General features: G+C 40.6%; 1 protein-coding gene across 1 annotated transcript in view; it reads left to right on the forward strand.

Annotated features, from left to right (window-relative positions):
- Positions 1–15279: 15279 nt before the first annotated feature.
- The window catches only part of ZNF804B (zinc finger protein 804B), a 232808-nt gene continuing 228586 nt past the window's right edge, over positions 15280–19501 (forward strand). Inside the window, exon 1 of the mRNA XM_069005765.1 lies at positions 15280–15447. Coding sequence (XP_068861866.1) covers positions 15295–15447 — 153 coding nt within the window. The 5' untranslated portion in view covers positions 15280–15294. The remainder of the gene's footprint in view (positions 15448–19501) is intronic.

Below are 19501 nucleotides of genomic sequence, written 5' to 3' on the forward strand. Positions count from 1 at the left end.
AGCATTTTATCTTTATCAGTAGAATTTAAGTAATATAACCCTCAATTCAGAAATAACCCTTAATTTAGAATGAATGGAAATCTAGATGTAAAGAACACAAGGTATCTATTTAATGGGAACAATCAAGCCATAATAGTCTTATTCTCAACTAGATACCTGTGCCCACACTTACAACCAAGGAATTTATAATTCCCAAGTGACTGAATTAATGAACTACTCACAATGTCTGTAACCAAACACATGTATGTTTGTTGACCACTCAGTTGCAGAACACAAAAGTATTAACTTTTTTCAGGTCATGCTGCTGCATGAGTGGTCTTCTTGAGCCTCTTCAACAGTTCAATGGTAAAGGGCATCTGCGTGTACCAAGAAGAGTTTTGGGGAGACACAGAGGTTGTATTCAGCACCTGAACAAGTGGCATCTTTGCCACAGATTTCTTCTGACACAAAACATGTCCTTCTTTGCTACTATAAATACATTTATATGCTTGCAGTTTCAGATGAGGAACTACAGCAAACATCTGCCCATCAAAAATCAGTGTTATGTTTTGTGCTTCCTTCTAAACAACATAAAAAGATCTCTGCCAACTACTTTTTTAAAAACAAGCAGCAATCTTGAAAATGTTGTGTATAAAAATCACCTATGATGAAGAATGGCCTCTTATAATTAGATAATTACATGGCCTACAATGTTAATGTATTTTCAATATATGTTCCTTTTGCTGTTAACCGTGGTTTGTCAGTTTAGAGACTAGAAGCACTTACAAACTTCTCTGGCTAAGTTTGATTATTTTTTGGGAAACATTTAAAAAAATGAATAAATACAGATTCAGCTTGATGAAGTTATGTTACAAATATTTGTAGACTGAAAAATTATTCAGTATGTCAGAACACAGAATCACAGGACAGTTAGGGTTGCAAGTGACCTCTGGATATTTTCTAGTCCAGCTCCCATGCCAAGGCAGGACACATTTTGATTTGAATATTTTGCTCCGACAGCAATGACCTATGCAGAATTTAATTTAGAAACTCATTGAATCTTTCTGGATTTAGTGTCTTCTCTGGAATGTTTTGGAATTAGGAGAAATTAAATCAAAGTATTTGTGGTATGAATTAACTCATAAGCTTGCTTACCAACAATCTGTCATTTGAATCTCTGATACATTTTCCTTTTTTATTCCCTAAATGTGACTTTTTTTCAGCTATCCATCTAGCAATTTACCTCACATTTTGACAAAATAATTGAAAATTAAAGATAATGTGGATCCTAAAACAGGTCTAGAATGATATATAAAATAGGATGTCAATTTCTTATGTATACTTGTTTTCTACAGACTTTCAGCATCCACTGTTTCATGTAAAATGAGAACTATGTTAAGAACTTCAAATTTAATTCACTCTCACCAGTGAAGACATGCAGTAATTGTTCTGTCTCGAGATACTGTCTACAACTGTGACCCAGGTCCTCCTCACAGTCTTACTGTTCCTCTGGCTTGTCTTGCTATGGTAGTATAATTTATTTTACATTAAGGAGCTTTCTACGTGTTTTCAGACCTTGGGATCTGTTTATATTAATCTGACTAAACCCAAGTAAACTGTGGTTACACAAACCATGCAGCCACTAGATGGTGGCTCCAAGCAGCAAAGGAGTGATGTGCAGATGAAGTGAGGTTTTGCAGAGTGGGTCCTAGACAGGGTGTTTGTCCATGGCTTAACAGTACACCTAAAGAGATTTTCACTTCTCCGTATTATCGAACTTGTTCAATGGAAACATAGCATCACTGAACACCCAGTGTATCCAGTTCTTCGCAGTCTCTCCTTTCTGATTATTTCCATGTCTGTCTTATTGTAAAGTAAGGTAAACCAATTTCACTTATGTTTCAAATTCTCCTCAAAACAGCAAAATAATCAGTAGCAAAGAAGATGTGAGGGGAAAAAAATGAAGCTGCAGACAAAAAAAAAATAAGCCTTTTTCCTTTGAAGTTTTAAAAAAAAGAAGAGAGCACAGGCTAAGAACCTATCCATGCAGACTCAAGGGATAAAGCTTTTGAGCTTTTGGCAGAGATGAAGAGCTCATGTCCATGGTCTGCTAGGTTCATGCAAAAACCCCAAATGAGGGCTCCCTCATTTGTCTCTGCTTCAGCATCAAAAAAGTGAACAATACTATAAACATGACTTAATAAGCAATTTTAAAGCCTTTTGGTGGCAAATACGCTCCTGGGTTTTCTGAAGGAGGTCAGAGTGAATGCCTCTGAGAACAGCCAGACCTGTATTTGTTACAGACAAAAACATGCTTTATCATTTTTTTTTGTTGGCAGTAAGTTCCAGAAGGCTTAATATAGGGAAAGATCATTTCAGGATAATATATCCAAGAAAGTGGCACCCATCTGACTCTGGCAACCATCACTTTGTATGCTTTTGGAGAATATTATCAGACATCTCCACTTCCAACAGATATGTGATTCAAAACAGTATCTTCAGCTTTCAGTAATTCAAATGCAACTGTGAAGCTTCTGCATTTTGAAATAACACTGGTTCAAAGATGGTTGGGTATGTCATTAAACAGTTGGCTTAAAATAAATTAATAATATAATATGTCACAGTTCCATACCATTATTTTTTATTACTTTCTTAAATATGTCCATAAAATTTTACAGTGCCTGTTGTACAACACCCACCATTTTCCCGATTCCTTAATGAACGATTCTGAGTGACACCACCTCCATCTTGTGGTAAACTGGAGAAACAGATCTTCTTTACTTCTAAATGCCAGGAAGTACCTCTGAAAACATCACTGTAATATAGATCTATCCAGACTGGATCTTGGCTCCAGGTCCTTCAGAGAGTTTTAGTATGATGTCTCTTTACCTCCACATGGCATGCCATGTGAGACAGACCTCCTTGCAGAAACCCTGTGTCTTACAGGCAACAGCAGGGGAACTTAACCTCCCTAAGGAATGAGGGAGGTACTGTCCCTCTGTGAACTAATGCTTTCAATGAATAGCTGTAATTAGGCATCGAGAATTTTAAATGTTTATAAATACCTGTCACAGAGGAAACTTCCAATTACCATAATTCTGGTGCAATTGTAAGGGTTTTTTTCCTGAAGATACAATATCAAAGCAGAAGTTTTCCACTGCCACAGTTGACTATGAGTGTGAATGAGCATGTGTGTGTAGTGTCTGTATTTTGGGTTTAAAGTTTAATTTTATAATTTGGACAAATCTATTATGAAAAGAGAAATGTTTTTCAAGTTCAAGAAGAGATCCTTCATGACTGTCCAAAACTTAGCTAATCACTGGTCCTACCTGCACTTTTGAAAGCCACTGAGCATAGCTCAGACACCTGCACTGGGCTATCAGATCAAAGTCTAATTTACTTTTTCTACTTTGTTTCCATTGGTTTTTCTTGTTTTCTGTCACTAAGATACTGTGTGCTGTGAATGCAGAAAGTGAGACACTTAGCAGGCAAGTCAGCTGGATGCCAAATACGAAATTCCTCCCGCTTTGTACTGTGCTATCACAGCACAGTCCTGTTTTACAGGACAGCTCCAGATAATTAGAGTCATCCTACCCAGTGCCCTCACCCTCTCATTGTGCCCAGTGTGCTACAGTCCAGTAACTGCTGTGGATTTACTCCGGTGTATTAAATTCTTGCTTATTCTGGGAAGTTCAAAACTGGGCACAGTACTCAGTGTGGTCTCACAAGAGAAGAATAGACAGAATTAATCACATCCATTGATCTGTTGCCTACAGTCTTGCTCGGAGAGGAGTATGCTGGTAGTCTTCATTGCCACAGCTGACTCAATGCAGCTCTCTTCCCTAGGACCTCCAGGTATTTTTCTGCAGAGCTCCTTTTCAGCCTGTTGGTTTCCAGTCTGTGCTCTTGGATGGGATTACTGTGTACTGGCTGCTTTTGTCACTGTTGAACTTCATGGGATTTCTGTCAGATTCTGTTGTCAGTCTGTCAAAGCCACTTGAATGGCAATTCTAACCAATGTTCACAGGACTAGCACATGATTTGGACCAGAAATTATAAATGCATATTAATTTAAGAACACAAAAACTTCTGTGCTGTGATGTCCAATATTTTTTCTCTGACAGTGGTCATCAGCAAAAAGTACCATAAACCAAGAACATTTAAAATTATCTCTGCTCTTCTATGAGCTACTGTCTCTAGCAAATCAGTAGTTTAGGAGCTTCTTAATTTGATATGTGCATTTCAACCTTTCCTCTTCAATAGCAGGAAAGGAACTGACTCCATTTATATTTTTGCTGACAAACCTCCTGTAGCAATTAATTCATAATGGTGGATGATAATGGATTGTGCAAAGAAATGTTTCTATTGTTTAATTTAAGCTTGCTTCCTCAAAATGTTTTTGCTATACTTCTTTGTACTGAGAAATTGGAAAAAGTACTCCACATTTCAGCTCATGCACCATTCATGCTTCTCCAGTCCCAGCCTAGTTCCCCTTTGCTTTTAGAGCAGAATGTGTTGAAATGTTTTCTGTTTTGTTCTTCAATGCTTTCCTTGCAGTTTCTAACATTTGACTGGCATTTTTGACTGTTACTGTGCAATGAGCTGGCATTTTTGTTTAACCCTATCCCGGCACTTTAACATTGCTTCCCAGCACGACAGTAGGAGATTACCCAACATCTTGGATGTGTACTTTGATTTATTTTCCCCTCTACATATTGTTTTGTGTTTATTGGCACTGAGTTTCATCTGCCATTCTGCTGCCCTGTCACCTGCAGGATACTTCTGCAGCTTTCTGCACTCTGCTTTACTTTAGCCTGCCCTGAGCCATCCTGTAAAGGGAAGGGTGTGCCACAGCAAAGCCTTTACAGGCAGAAATTGGTTTGACTGAAATTCATTTCATTTAAAATCACAGGCTGGAAAGATCTTTACCCTTAAACATAGCTTCTTATTTATAGCTGCATACCATGGTCCCCCTGTACACAGCTCCTATGTGAGTTTTGGCTTTGTGGGGTGATGGAATGGAAAACACAACATAACCTGCCTGTTTTTCTGAAGGCTGAAACCTTCTTCCTTACCTGGATTCAACGTGTTTCCAGCAACTGCTGTTGGCTTTGGGCTGCTCCTATGTCATTACACACATGCATGATCTCTTAACATAGTACCAACTTCCAAAGCTACACACGCTTGTGAGGCATCTAATGGACACCCACATATCGACAGCTGCTCCCACAGCCGTGGGTGGCTGGAGCAGGGAAACTCCTGTCCTTCCCTTCTCGCGTTTCCACATTCCTGGTGCTGCAGCACACTTAAGGTAAGCCCTGTTCAACAAAACTGACTTGAAATCCAGTTTGTGCTACTGGAGTGGCCCTCAATAACCAGCTTTCATAATACACATTTCTTTAGCTCTCTGCTGAGAAAAAAAAAATAAAAGGCTGTCATCATAGGCATCTGCTACTTTATACTGGGTTATACACTAGCAGCAGAGCTACTTCCCTCCAGGAACTCCAGTCCTTTAAAATGTTACATAAACACATATAAATATGGAAAATACTATATACATGTGTATATACGTAAAATTTTATGCATAAAAAAGGTTATTTGCACACGTACAGAAGTGAACAATCAGACTCAAAAGAGTGGTTTGAAACAAAACAAAGAAGAAAATGTGTGTGTAGTGAGGCAGAATTTCAAAGCACTTTAGTTCTTCAGTTCCTTTAATTTCAACAGGACATACAGAATGATAGAAAGTAGAAACTATTGATCATAAAAGTTAATGCTGACATTGAAATACTTTGTATGTTCTATATGGAGCCCTTTTGCATTTATTGCTTCAGATTAGCACCTGAATGATTACACGTAAACTGCTGGTATCTCCAGCTGGTTTTGCATCAGTATTACTATTTGAAAATCATAATTTAAAAAATGGCACACATTTGCCTGCAAACACTGAGTGGTCTCTAATGACTGGATCCCAATCTCAGCCCATCCTTTTTTGATATCCACATCCAAAGATGTTCAGTCAATGCTGGGGGGAAAAAAAGTAATGATAAAATAAGAATCGCTTTCCATGTTATCTCTACCCCTCTTTTTTAAAGTCAATTTACCTAAAATATGTTTGTTATATGCATAAATCCTTAGTACATTTTGCATATCCTTCATAAAATATTAATATGTTTTCAGGAAAATTGTATGCCTCATTCGAAAAAAAAAAAAAATTCCCCATCTGGATGGGTTTAACAAAGTATTTTATTCTCTTCCATTTTCACCTCAGGTTCAATGCCTCTTGTACTTTTAGTTAAAAAGACCCAATATTATCCTTTCAAATATTACTTAATCTTTCGCACATGAAATATGTTTTCTCTTTCAGAAGTTAGATTCTACCAAGGGGGATTAAATCATAGTACACAAAATTTCTTGTCTTGTATTAATTCATGCTTAGGCTCTGGGTTTGCATAAATTGTATCTAGAAACCATACACGACCAAATCTTTGGCATGTTAAGTATCTGGAATTTACATGGAGGTCAGTGAATGTTGTAACATTCCGGTCTGCCCAAGAGAAGGACCAGGCCATCAGTTTGGAAAACCACTACCCCTTACTGCACTTTATGCCATACTTCATATTTATACTCTGGGTTTACATATGTGTTTGTATTGTATTTCACTCTCAAAATCAGAAGGTGCAAAGGAAAGTGTATTGGTGAGGATCACAAGAGGAAAAGCAAAAATTGTTTTTCTCTCATTTACTTAAAAGGCAATGCTTCTGGTATTATTCAGCAGTCTTTGGCTCACTTCCCCCTTACAATGGTATCTGTTTCCCATTGTTAAAGATTCTTCATCCAGGCTAGTCTATTATTTCTGGAATTTGTAGAAAGGTTAGTGAGTCTCTAGAGTTGTGATTACTTTTTCTAGCTGACATTTATTGATCTCATTACCTTCATGCTCATATTTCAAAAAACTTTTTTTTACATTTTGTTACCATTTCAAAAATGACAGAAATGCTGCAGTGCTCACTGTATTAGAACTGTATGTAATTAAAATTTGTACTCTGTGTTTCATCAGAAATTCACTGCCAAACCTCAGCATGTGTTGTTTACAAATTAGATTGTTATAATTAGAACACCAAATGACTGCAAAAATAGACTGAATTTATATTTGAAACAAACATCTATTTTATTTCTGCACAGAAAATTCTGACATTTTTGGTCATAAGCAAGTTGCTAGATACCGTACTTTGGAGAAATCAGATAATATCCATACCTCTGCAAATGCCAGTAAGCCCATGAGACAGTTTAGGAGATACCATGGGGGTGGTAGGAGATGTACAATTCTTTTCTAAAGTGCTTGCTTTTTACTAAGGAGTGAACTTCACCTTTTGATTTTACTGCATTATTTCCTTTCTCTGGTATTATTATCAGTGAAATTCATGTGATTACAGCAGTATTAGCCACTTTCTTTAAGGTACAAAGAAATTTTGCTACTACTTGAATGGATTTTACAGAATTCTTGAAATACTTAGACCTATAAAGGAACAAAACTAGGACATGATACACTCCAAAACTTCTTAGTATATTTGTCTATTTTAGAGAAAGTATGTAGGCGTCAGTCTTAAAAAGTACTATTGCTTCATAGACACCTAATAACATGAGGGACTCCTGAATTCCAAAGGATTCCAGCTGACAAATGCTACTGCCAGCTTGAAATTTCTCCTGCACCTTTCATATCTTCCTTAGAAAAGCCTTTTTAAAGGTTGCTTGCTGAAGTATTAATGTGGATAGATGATGAAATGCTGGTAACAGGATATATACAGAACTAACAGGGTGTTCTTGTGGCAGTGCATAATAAATACTTCCATGGAAACATGAAGATCTGAGATAGCTTAGGTATTACAGTGGTTTAATGGGTGTGAACAGCTCAGACTCAAGTTCTGTACTGCTTTGCTGAGGACTGCTCAATCACTTCCCTGTCATTGAACTCCCTAAAATAATAGAATAAATTGTCACTTTGCTGAAGTGGGGAAAAACAGCACAGTAAATAAATTGGGACAGGTGTTGACATTTAAAGCATTTAAATATCTGTAGTATTTCATTAATAGATGGACACTAGACACAGTTATATATCTATAAAAATAATCCATGTGTAACATAGATATATATTTATATAAAATATATGTTAAAATGTATTTTATTGCTGGCAGTTCAGCAGAACTTATATCCTTTTATTTCTCCTCAAGTTATGCAAGAGTTGCTTTCTCCTTATAATTTTTTTATCTGGAATGGCTTAGAGAACTACCATACTCAGTAGCCCTCTACATGGAGAAAATAGCTGTAGCTACTTGTCACTTACTTCTTATGATCAGAATGCACAGAGCTCCCAGATCAGTGATTTTTATCAAACTTGTGTGACATCTCACAATTCCTCCTTGACCCTCTTTTCCCAAGAAAAAGGGAATTCTCTTTCACTTTGGAAAAAGCAATGTGAGTTTTTCTCCTGACAAATGTGACCTGAGAGTCCTTTGTAAACTGCACATGATCTTATGCCAATTGATAGGCTTCAAAGGCTGAAGATGCAGCCAGATTAAATAGTAGCACATATGTGCTGACAGTCTCTGGGTGACTCAGGGCAGTGCTAGAACCAGACAAAAAGGGTGATACTAACTTGCCCAGCTGCCATTGTCTGTGGGTATCACTGAGGTGTTGTGTTCATTAGCACACAGCAGGTGCGAGTGTACATGTTACTTGTGGCAGTGTAAAATAAAATACCTTTGCAGACAGTACTGGGAGAAAGAAGATGTCTTACTCTGAGAATGGAAATAACCACATGATGGAAGCTGCCTTCATCATTCCTTTGAAATGAGCGTCCTCTCCTGTTTCTAGGCTGCTTCATTACAGTTGTCCTTGGAGCACTCCTTGAATTAAATGAGCATGAGTTGGAAAAGGGATTGACAGCTGTGGTTACCTTAGTTATTGAAACTAATGTATCTGTGGCTGAAACATATGCTGCCAGCCTCTCTGGATGTGGATATCATGGGTAACTATGGAGAGTTTAGGCAGTATTTTCTCTTTACATTCTTTTAAAATAATTTCAAGATATCAGTTCTTCAGTTAATATTCAATTCTGATCCCTCGTAATAAAAATGCAGTAACTTTACTCACCTTTTAGACTTTAAGGGCACTAGCACATACAGTGCAAGCCTCAGGAGATTAGTCTGATGACCATCAACAAGCAACAAAACACATGAATCACCTGTCTTGTGGATGTCTAGTATATAATTGAAGTTTTGATAGGATTTAGCTGAAAGAAAATCTAACAAAACTACAAGATTTGAAATGCAAACCATATTCTTCCTCTAGAAAGAGATTGATGTATTAAATATTTATGCAAACATAATAAATTGGCAAGCGTATGAAAACACTGCTACACCTTCATCTCTTCCATATATCATCTGCCTGAAAAAAAGGATTTGCTGCTAAAATAGGATCAGTGTTCTGCTATATAATTTTCATAACAGTGGCTACTTGTCATTATTCTTTCTATATCCATCCTAATATATGTGGAGATTATAGCTAACAATAAGAAGAAACCAGTGAATACTATTTCTGAATAGAAAATGGAAGATACATTTACAACATTGGACATATACTCTGGAAATACTGAGCTCTTGTTAATATAGGGTTAATGGCCTATTCACATTACTGATGTATGAATTAAGTGAATGGCATGTCCAGCAACCTTCTGAAAAGAATAGATTTATTGCATATTTTTAACTGATTATAAAATCAGCAGTTTTCCCGATATCCCAGAGCTAGTAATACTGAGCATTCTTCTCTATGACTGTAGTTACAGTATTGAGTAATTCTCACAATAAACTCCAAAGGAAACATTATATTGTTTTTTTAGTGACAGAGAAAGTAATACAGAGGGGTTGCTGAATGTCACATAAAAGGTGGATCTATGTAAAGTTGGAGTAAGGATGAATGATGAGTGAGAATGCGATTCTTGTTCAACTATATGACTTAAAACCAGTGATGCAAGAGCCTATAGGGAAAGTAGGGCATGATTTACTGCTCTTCACTGATGTATACACACACACTTTGGTTTCATCACCATGAAGCGTGCTGTATTTGCTGGCTGCAAAATTAATAGCAAGCTGTAGACTATAAAGTGACTGTTCAGCACTTAAGACATCCCAAAAAGCTCCATCCAAAGTAAAACAGTGTCATTGATTCTGCACGGACTAGAGAGTAGAGTAACTTAACCATCGATGCTTTAAGTGTATAAACTTTGACAGATTCAACTTCTGTGTAACAGAAAGCTGCTTACATAAGTGATTTACTAGACAAATATAACAACTATTTAGATTAAAATAGTCAGCCTGCGATTAAGAATGTTTGGATAAGCAGTATTATGTTTACTTCAACTGGAATAAAATAGGAAAGGACTAAAATATCCTAAATTAATTAATGAAATAAAGACAGATACAATGAAGACTTTTCTATAACTTATTTCAGGAAAAAATATAATTGTTGTATTTTAAGATTCAGGGGAAAAAAAGAACAGAGGTTTGAAGTTGCCATTTCACTGAAAGCAAAACAAAGCTTTATGCAGACCAGCTTACCTTGTATTTTTTACATTCACCAGGATGTTCCCCAAAATATATGGTTCCCTAAGAAAAACAAATAAAACATTCAGAATAAAATTTATTCATGTGATCCACAGAAATGTTGACTATTTCTAATATATAGGTCTCACTTTCAAATAATTATGACTCTTTTGGGATATTAGATGATTTATTTAAGTAGAATAACAGGACAACTAATGCAGTCGTACATTTAAGGCTTGTTACCATACATCAACACAGTTGAAAGTTTCTAAAGAAACTCTGATTTTGTCAACCTCAAAAAGTGTCATTCATTTCGGTGGGGCAGGAGTTCCCTTTTCATATGAATGCAGAGGAATTACCTGTAGCTATGGACCAGTAGAATGGAGAGGAGTGAGAGGCTGGATGAATGTGTTAGGGAAACTGAAAGTGGAGGGAAATGTAGTTTGGGCCATTATATAGTCCAAAGATCTGCATATATTGCCAGGACTTAATTTACAGCTTTAAATTCTCCTTTATGTCTGAATATACCATAAAGCTACTAAGACCTTTCTGTTATATGTCAGGAACCTCACTGTGTGTTTTTATACCTGAATTGTCTTGCCAGGATGTTGATTTCCCCCACTTCCTTCCCTCCCTCTCTACTGTGGGGAAGACCACCTGTAAAAATCACCTTGGTATTAGCATATGTTTTTACTGTAGGGTTAATTTGGGTTCTTCTACATTGGAAAATGTGTTAAGTGAAAATAATCAGACTGTGAAACCGTACTCAAGCTGTGCGTCTACACACCTCCTGTTCTTGTTTGGTTGTGAAGGTAAAATTTCTAGAGGGGTAGTGCCAGAAGATGCTTTGCACTCTTGGAATTTTCTCATATCTGGAGGCACAGGGAAGGATGTCTTTGTTCTTTCTAGGCACAGCAAAGGGATTGTGGAAAACATTTTAGGACTGGGGCCCTTAAGCAGATGTAGCCTGTATCCACAGTGAGGGATGCTTAGGTTAGCAGCTGGCAAATCACACTAACTGTAGTTTTTACCTATACAGCAGAGAATATCAATATAATGGACTCTGTGTGCAGGTGGAACTCAGATTAGGAGCAATACTTGAATTACAATTTAAAAATGCACAGTGCAGACAAGGTTTTATGGGTATGTCTATACAGTACTGTCTAATGCTGCAAAAATACATGAATTAGCTCAACCATCAAAATTAATATGACTGCATTAATATAGTTCTGATATTCAGAGTATATTTGTATCAGAACTAGCATCCCTAGATCTGGGCTGGGTATTTTATTTAGACACTGGATTGTGCAATAAGGACAATCCCTACTAAGAATAATTAGGAAATGCTTACAGACTTTTTTTTTTTGGGGGGGGGGGGGACAATAAATACTAAGTAATCTTTATTAAAGATAAAATGTTTGTAAACTGAGAGGACAGATGAAATGGAGAACATTTCATTATTCTAATCATCATCTCTTAGTGACAGCTGGCCTGCTTCTCAACTTCCTTGCATCTTGAAAAGTCACTAACACTTCTGCAAAGAAAGCATAATGTTCTGAAAGGTAGTATTTTACATCCAACTGTGCTCAGCTGAAAATTACTTTATGAGATCTAAGGTAGTGAAGGATTGGACCCAGATGAAACTACTAATAGTTAAGGCTCATATTTCTACATGACCTGTGATGAAAGAGAAGAAGGTGCTGCATCTCCAGAGACTTTGGGGAATGTTCAGGGAGTGATATAATTAATAAATAACTGTTCAGTTTGACAACCCTTAATCTCATTTTCTCAGGCTTGTGTCCTACAGATTATTTATAAATTAGATTGGTGGTCATAGTAACTATTCCCCTGAGTTTTCAAAGTGAAGGGAGTCTAAAATGACTTCTACTTTTCACAGCATGGTCTATTGAGCACATCATCCTCCTCAGCAGGACAAAATGAATACTGTGCACTCTACTCTGGGGCAAATAATTTCCCTTTTGTACAATATTAGTAAACAAACTGTGGAAGACTCTGTAAGTTTGAGGAGCAAAGTACTGTCCCTTGTCTATGACAAAACACTTGCATCGTTTCAGCTTGTGCTGAACCTCCTGTGCCGGTGACATGGCCAGTCTGCCCACGTGGCTGCAATACACCATCATGCATCTCCAGCGAACGCACATGGCCCAGGCCTTTTGCACCCTCTCCCTTACCTTGTAACAGAACATCAGCAGCCTCGTGGAGCAAAGGACCTTTTCATGTCTCTTCACAATGGAAAAGGAACAGAGACGTCTATGCAAGTTGTTGAGATGAGACGTAAATTCTCATTCTGTTTCTACTCTGAGAAACAACAGCTGCATCATAGAGAAGCAAAGGTTTTGGAAGTTCATTTCATTGCCAAAGAGGAAAAGTGCTTGTCTTTACTTCCAGGTACATATTCAGTGCAGAGTCAGAAACTTAAGCTGCAGACCAAAATTCAAAGTGAAGATAATACTTTTATCTTTAACAGGCTTGCAGAGGAATTATTTCAGGAAGAACTTGCAATTAACAAAACATATATGCCAAGTCACTCACATACCTGTGGCTTCTGTGACTTGTAGGAGAAAATTGCAAAAGCTCCTTTTCACCACCAAAGTAACCGTGGACAACTTTTTTTTTATCAGTATGGTATCATAATTTCTCAAACTCCACTTTACAATGTGATTTCTTGCTTCAGGAAAGTCCTCCAGAGGTCTTTTGCAGGCACTGTATTACTCCCAGGCTTCAAAGCCTGATCTGTATGGGATTCATGATTCATGGGACTGTTTAATCTATGATCCATAACACCTTTTGGAAAGAAGTCCCACAGCTCAACTACACATTATGCAAAGAGACAAGTCCTTTCATTTATTTCACATGTTGATTTTAACAGCTTAATCTGACCCCCACCTTAAAGTTTTTTACATTGCAAAACATTGTATGATGGTTAACATATGGATGTTCTTAATACATTAGTTCCACTTTTGGTTATTCCAAATTCAGAAGTATTATGTTTTCTTTATAACATTGTGTATTTATTAATAAAATACATAATAATACATTTGACGATTTGTGTACATGTACATATACACACGTAATAAAACTTAATATGGTATGTGAAACACTGCATACAATGCTGTAGACTAGGACTGTACAACACTATTTTACATAAACAACACTATTTTACATAAACAGTCAAAAAACATTTGATTTGTCACGTTCTCTTTATCAGTTTGGTGGATTGTGTGAGATTTTGCTTTTATTTACATTAGGTTCATAGAAAAAAGCTCTTGAGGGGCTAAAATTAGAATGATTGTGGCTTATCGGTTTCATTCACTAAATAACTGAATGCATATGCTTTTAGGAGATTAAGTGAAAAAACTGAAACGATTCCCATCTACAGTTTAAAGCAACCTGCTTCGAAGAAATGAATGATCTGCAGGTGACTACTAAGGCCGTGTGATTTATTGATTTATTTTATCGACTTAGCAAGCAGCAGAGCAGAGACAATACTTGTGACCTGATGAGAAGAAACTGAGTCTGCACAAGTGGGTTCGAGGTACCTCGCACCTCTGTCTTGCAGAAGGGGAGAGGAACAACCTGTTCCAGCGATTTAGTGGGTGAAAGATGTTCACACCTGAGATTCTGTGTAAATCATTCAGGTGGTAAATGACGCCACGCACCTAAATTCACGCGGTTTCAGGGGGGACGATAGAGACAAGCCCAGGCACAAGCCGCGGGGTGTCCAGGCAGCCCGGCAGCTGCGCGCAGCCCCGCCGCAGTCCGGGGCCAGCCCGCTCTCCCAGCCGGCGCAGCGCTGCTTCCCGGCACCGCGCCTGGATGCCGAGTGTCCGTGGCGTTCATGTCCCCTGCCCGGGACAGCCCCCGGGACAGCGGAGGGGAAGGGGGGTGAGGGGATGCGGGGGACAAGTGGAAGCGCAGCCAGAGGCAGGCGAGGGAGGGACGTTACCTGCCGACATCGAGGACGGGACAGTTGGGCGAAGAAAAGGAGAGCGGTCAGCGCACCCCGCTCCCTGCCCCCCTTCCCGGCCGCTCCGCCCGGGGCTGCCGGCGTTGCTCCCCTCCCCGCGGCGGCGAGGGGCAATGTCCTCCCACCCACCGCCGCCGCCGCCCCCGCTCCGGCCCTACCCCTCCTCCGCCCCCCTCGCACCGCCCCCCCCCGCCGGCGGAGGTGAGGCGAAGCGCGGCGCCGACTGCGGCGGCCGTACGGGAGGAGTGGGGCGGTGGGGACTGTGCGCGGAGGCCGGCGGCATCCACCACCCAGCCTGGCGCTGGGATCAGCCATGGGGAGCAGCCGCCACTCCTGCGGCTGCGGACAAACTCCCCTCCGGATGTCGGCTGCCGGTGGCCTGGTCTGAGCAGGAGGAGGAGGAGGGAGAGGAGGAAGGGCCGTAGCAGCGGCGGACTGTGCAAGTTGCGCTCTGCCGTTCTTCTCCCCGGCGCGTCTCCCACCCGCGGAGCAGCATGCGGACTGGCCTCCGCGCTCCCTCAGATGTGCTCCGGCTGCCGCCGCCTTCAGTGCATCCTGCTGCTGGCAGCGCTCACCCGGGCGCTGGATGAGACGGGAGCAGGGAGATCGCTGCTGCGGTTCCGCCCGCTCCTTCATGCGGGCTTCTGCTCCGGCGGGGCTAGCACCGCCGCCGCGGAGGAGCCGGGCTGCCCTCCCGCCCCGCGCCCGCCCGCCCGGGGGGCCCGCATGGCGTGCTACCTGGTCATCAGCTCCCGGCACCTCAGCAACGGGCACTACCGCGGCATCAAAGGCGTCTTCAGGGGACCGCTCTGCAAGAAGGGCGCTCGCTCGCCGGTAACTGCCACCTCCTCGCCCCCTCCCTCACTTGCCCCCCGCACGGTAGGAGCGGTGCGGGCGGATGCCCACGCTGGGGGCGGCCGGCGCGGCACGGCTGCGGGGGGCGCGGGGCGTGGGCGCCGGCTCGGTCCCGCTCTGCGGGGCCCCGGCGTGGGCGCTGCCTCGCCGGGCGGCTCGGAAAAGTTTCTCGGTCGGCGGCGGCCTGCGCGTGGCCGCGGGGACGGGGCTGGGGGCGGTGCTGGTGCTCGGCGGTGGGGCGGGGGGGCCAAGGCTTAGCTGGGGTTATCCGTGGACCGCGTCTCGGGCTCGTGCTCAGGGAGAGGTTAATTTCTGACGCTTTGCTGAGAAGTTGGAGGCTGGTGGAGGGGAAGGCGCCGTGTTGGCTCCAGGTGTCGCGGTTTAGTACCTTGTCCAAGGTTTTGACGCGGCGGAGGAGGGAAGCGATCGTCCTTCTGGTTTCGTCTGCCAAAAAATGCACTTGAGAGTTTGGCTGCGGCGCGCTGTGAACTACCTGTCGAGACCGACATCTAGGTAGAACACGCGTGAAGTTTGGGGTGGTCCCGGGGAGACTGCAGACCCGTCGAGCTACCCTAGACGGTCTCCGTGAGTCGCTAAAGGCGTTTCGTAGGGGCGAATGGGAGTCCTGTGCTGCGGGCGGGGGGCAGCGGTGCCGGGGAGCCGCCGAGCGGAGCTGCCCGGGCGGCGGGGAGGCCCCGCTGCCTCTCCCCCGCCTCTCCGTGGTGGCGGTGGTATCCTAGGCGCCTCCGAACTTTCCCTGTCGCTGTGCCTGGGTGTCAGTGTGTGACATACGGAGGGGTACGGACCTGCCACCCGCCGTGCTGGCCCTGCACGAGTACCAGGGACACATTGACGCCACTGGTGGGACTCCCTCGGCTTCGGCAGTGCCAGGTTGTGCCCCGTAACACACCTGCATACTAAATACCTTTCAGGAACTAAAGTCTGCTTTCTCTTTCTTGACTTTCAATGACAAAAAGACAAATATTTCACTACGCTTCCAAAACCCCTTCTGTGTTGTGCACCAGCACTCTGATAGAGCACCTGCAGGTTCTTCCCTTGTACTGCTGTGTCTGTCGTGTGCAATATAACACAACTGCGCCGCAGGTAGCATCGGTCAGACGTCGGCTGAGCTGTTTTTGTGTTCTTTGACCCATGGAGCTGATTCACCTTCCACTTTTGTGTGTGGAACCCCCTGAAATTCAGGCAACATTTACTGAGGTCTCTGTCCAAAATTAGGTCAAAATGAAAAGATCTCAAAGATCTAAAATGGAAACAAGCTTGATTGTAAATACTTTTTATTTAGTAGAACTTTTAACAACTGATGTTCAAGTCAAGTAGTATCAGAAGCATGGGAAGATATTACTCTCCAAACAGTCTTATGTTCCAAATCCTTCGCTTTTCAATTTCTTTCCCTTTCTTTCTAACTGCCTAGTGAGTATCCCCACCACTCCTCTCCATCTAAATACCTCATTAAATAAATTGTCTGACTCCACTAACAAATCATCATTTTAAACACAGTTCCACTAACAAATCATCATTTTAAACATAGCTCTGCTACAGGGTGGGAGTAATTTTTGTTAATATGGAAGTAACAGAGAAGACGACCAATGAAAATTGATGTTCCTTATTCTTTAAAGGTATATTTTTTAAAAGGATTTTGTTTTAAATGAAGCATCTTAGTCTTAAGCCAACCATCTAGGATTTAGTGGAAAAGGGAAAAAACTATGAAGTTGGAAACCAATCTCAAGTCTGTTTCATTGAATAGAAATGTTCATGTGAGCTTTCCAGAGTTTGAAGTAGCAAGGGCACTTTGTATTGCTCTTCACTAAGGCAGAACATCTTGTTTCCTAAATTTGTATTACCAGGAGTTGGTGTGTTTTCTGTATTTTGGGACCATTTCTACAGAAAGGACTGAAGACTGAATTTTAGCAATCCTTAGCTTTCATTCTGAATTCTTGAGGGAAAACTTTTATTTCTCTCTATATATTTCTTTTTTAAAAAACGTTTCTTTATTTTCTTTTGCCTTTAGTGGCTCTTTGAAGCTAGTCAGGCTTTTGAGGTCATAGGTTAAGCCCTTTGGAGAGGGAGTGTTGGACAGCTCATGGGAGTAAAGATGCATGACACTGTTGATGCTGGGTAATGGTAGCTCTGTAACTTTTTCATGCATTTGATATTTTGAATTTACTATTGGTTTATATATGCTATTTTCATCTTTTGATATGGAAGTTCAGATTTTAGGAAATAAATAAAGGATGCTTAATTGGCATCAGAGGGTAGTAGTTTGCTATTAAATACTAAAAATAGTGAGTAATCTACGTGTGCCTACAAATTTATAACTTTCCAGGCCATATCCTTCTTGCTTATCAGTCTGCATAAAATTGGGACCAGTGAAAAGCAAACAACACCACCTGGATACATTTGGCATGATGGATGTGGGAGTCATGCACATCGAGATTTAGTATTTTACTACTGAGGTAGTAAAATTGTTTAAAGCATGAAAAATGCCCCACGCAATGCAAACAAACCCTCCAACTATTGAGTTAAACTTGGGACCACTTCTTATAATTAAGAAGAAAGTCTTAAGCAAGTGGTGTTTATTCCCTGTGCTGTGGTTTTGTTTAGTCTGTCCTGATTACAACTTTGAAAGATACAAGTTATGTCTTGCAGTCATTTTTAAAATGTTGAATTGGAAGCAGCCTTGAAGATTTGATTTTATCATTTGTACCATTAAACTATCTTATATTTGTACACTATGAGTGATCTTATGCATAAGTCTGCGTAGCCTTTAATGGATAACATGTACCTTTCTTTATTTGTATTAACAGACCGTGAAATGTCAGTAGACTTAAGGCTATGCTTTAAGAAATGAGAACAGTGGTGAATATTTTAAATACCTTTATCAAATTCCATGGTTTTATGAGCAAGGATTTTTTCAGTCTGGTGTTTGTGTAGTATTTATTTAGCATACTTCACTATTATTGTGCCAGAAACAATTCTGGTCCTTCTTCCTCGTATGCAGAGACCTTTAGCTGTAGCAGTTCTAATGAGAGCAAGATACATAGGACTACAAGGATAACGTACTTTGGGTATGTCCTGAATTTGTTGTGATGTTATCATAAAATCCTTTAAAAATTTTACCTTTCCTTTGCCCACTTGTACGTATTGGAGAAGGGACTAGCTACGAATGTCGTGAAGTTAGTGGCAATGAATTCAGAAAGGGTGGAACTAGAAGCAGTCACCAGTGAATCCTTTATCAATGGAGTGTGATGAAGTTACATGGGGAAGGAAATGCTGAGTTTGAACATGATGCCAGCATTACTAAGGATAATGGACAGTAAGCCAAAGAAGGAAGCTGCTTATTTTAGAGACCTTATTCTATGCTTTAAGCTTTTATATTTTATCTGAAAAGTTATATTCAGGAACATATTATGAGCAAATTTTCTGTCTCTGAAAATTGCTATTTAAGGAAATGCATTATGATACAGAGATATTACTTACACTTCAGAGTGATGATATTGTCTACAGGATATTTGAGTCCTGAATAGATTTCGTTGATCAGTGTACTGGTTTTACTTTTTGAAGTCATGATAGATAATGCTGTCATATTTACCTGCCGCCCAGCCTGCTCAGAGGTTTACTGCCATGCTTCACAAGCCTGGCAAAGCTGACACTGAAAAGGACTTGCCTGTGAAACTTTTAAAGAAACTTCCAGGATACAGCAGAAAATGGTACTGGGAATTCAGCAGATGGCCCCCTTGCTTCTGAATCATTTCAAAGCCAAGGATGCTATTAGGGTGCACTGTTCTGCCGGTGGCTTTTTAAGATAAGATATAAACAAAGTCTCATTTACTACTCAGTATTTAAAGATCCCTTTGTATTTTGAAGGAAATAGAAGGCTCAGAAGACCCAGTGCCTTAGCCAGTTTCTGACTTGGCTAATTATTTTTCTTCCGTTGTTCCCTGCAGCTTCAGCTGAATACAGTATTTTTCATGTACTTCTCTAAGCTGTTTTCAAATAAAGCTGTCAAGCAGCTGCTCCGTTGCACTTGGTGCATGCCTGAGTTCTGTGGGTTGTTGGG

This window comes from Aphelocoma coerulescens, chromosome 2, assembly GCF_041296385.1.
Source record: "Aphelocoma coerulescens isolate FSJ_1873_10779 chromosome 2, UR_Acoe_1.0, whole genome shotgun sequence".
Lineage (NCBI taxonomy): Eukaryota > Metazoa > Chordata > Aves > Passeriformes > Corvidae > Aphelocoma > Aphelocoma coerulescens.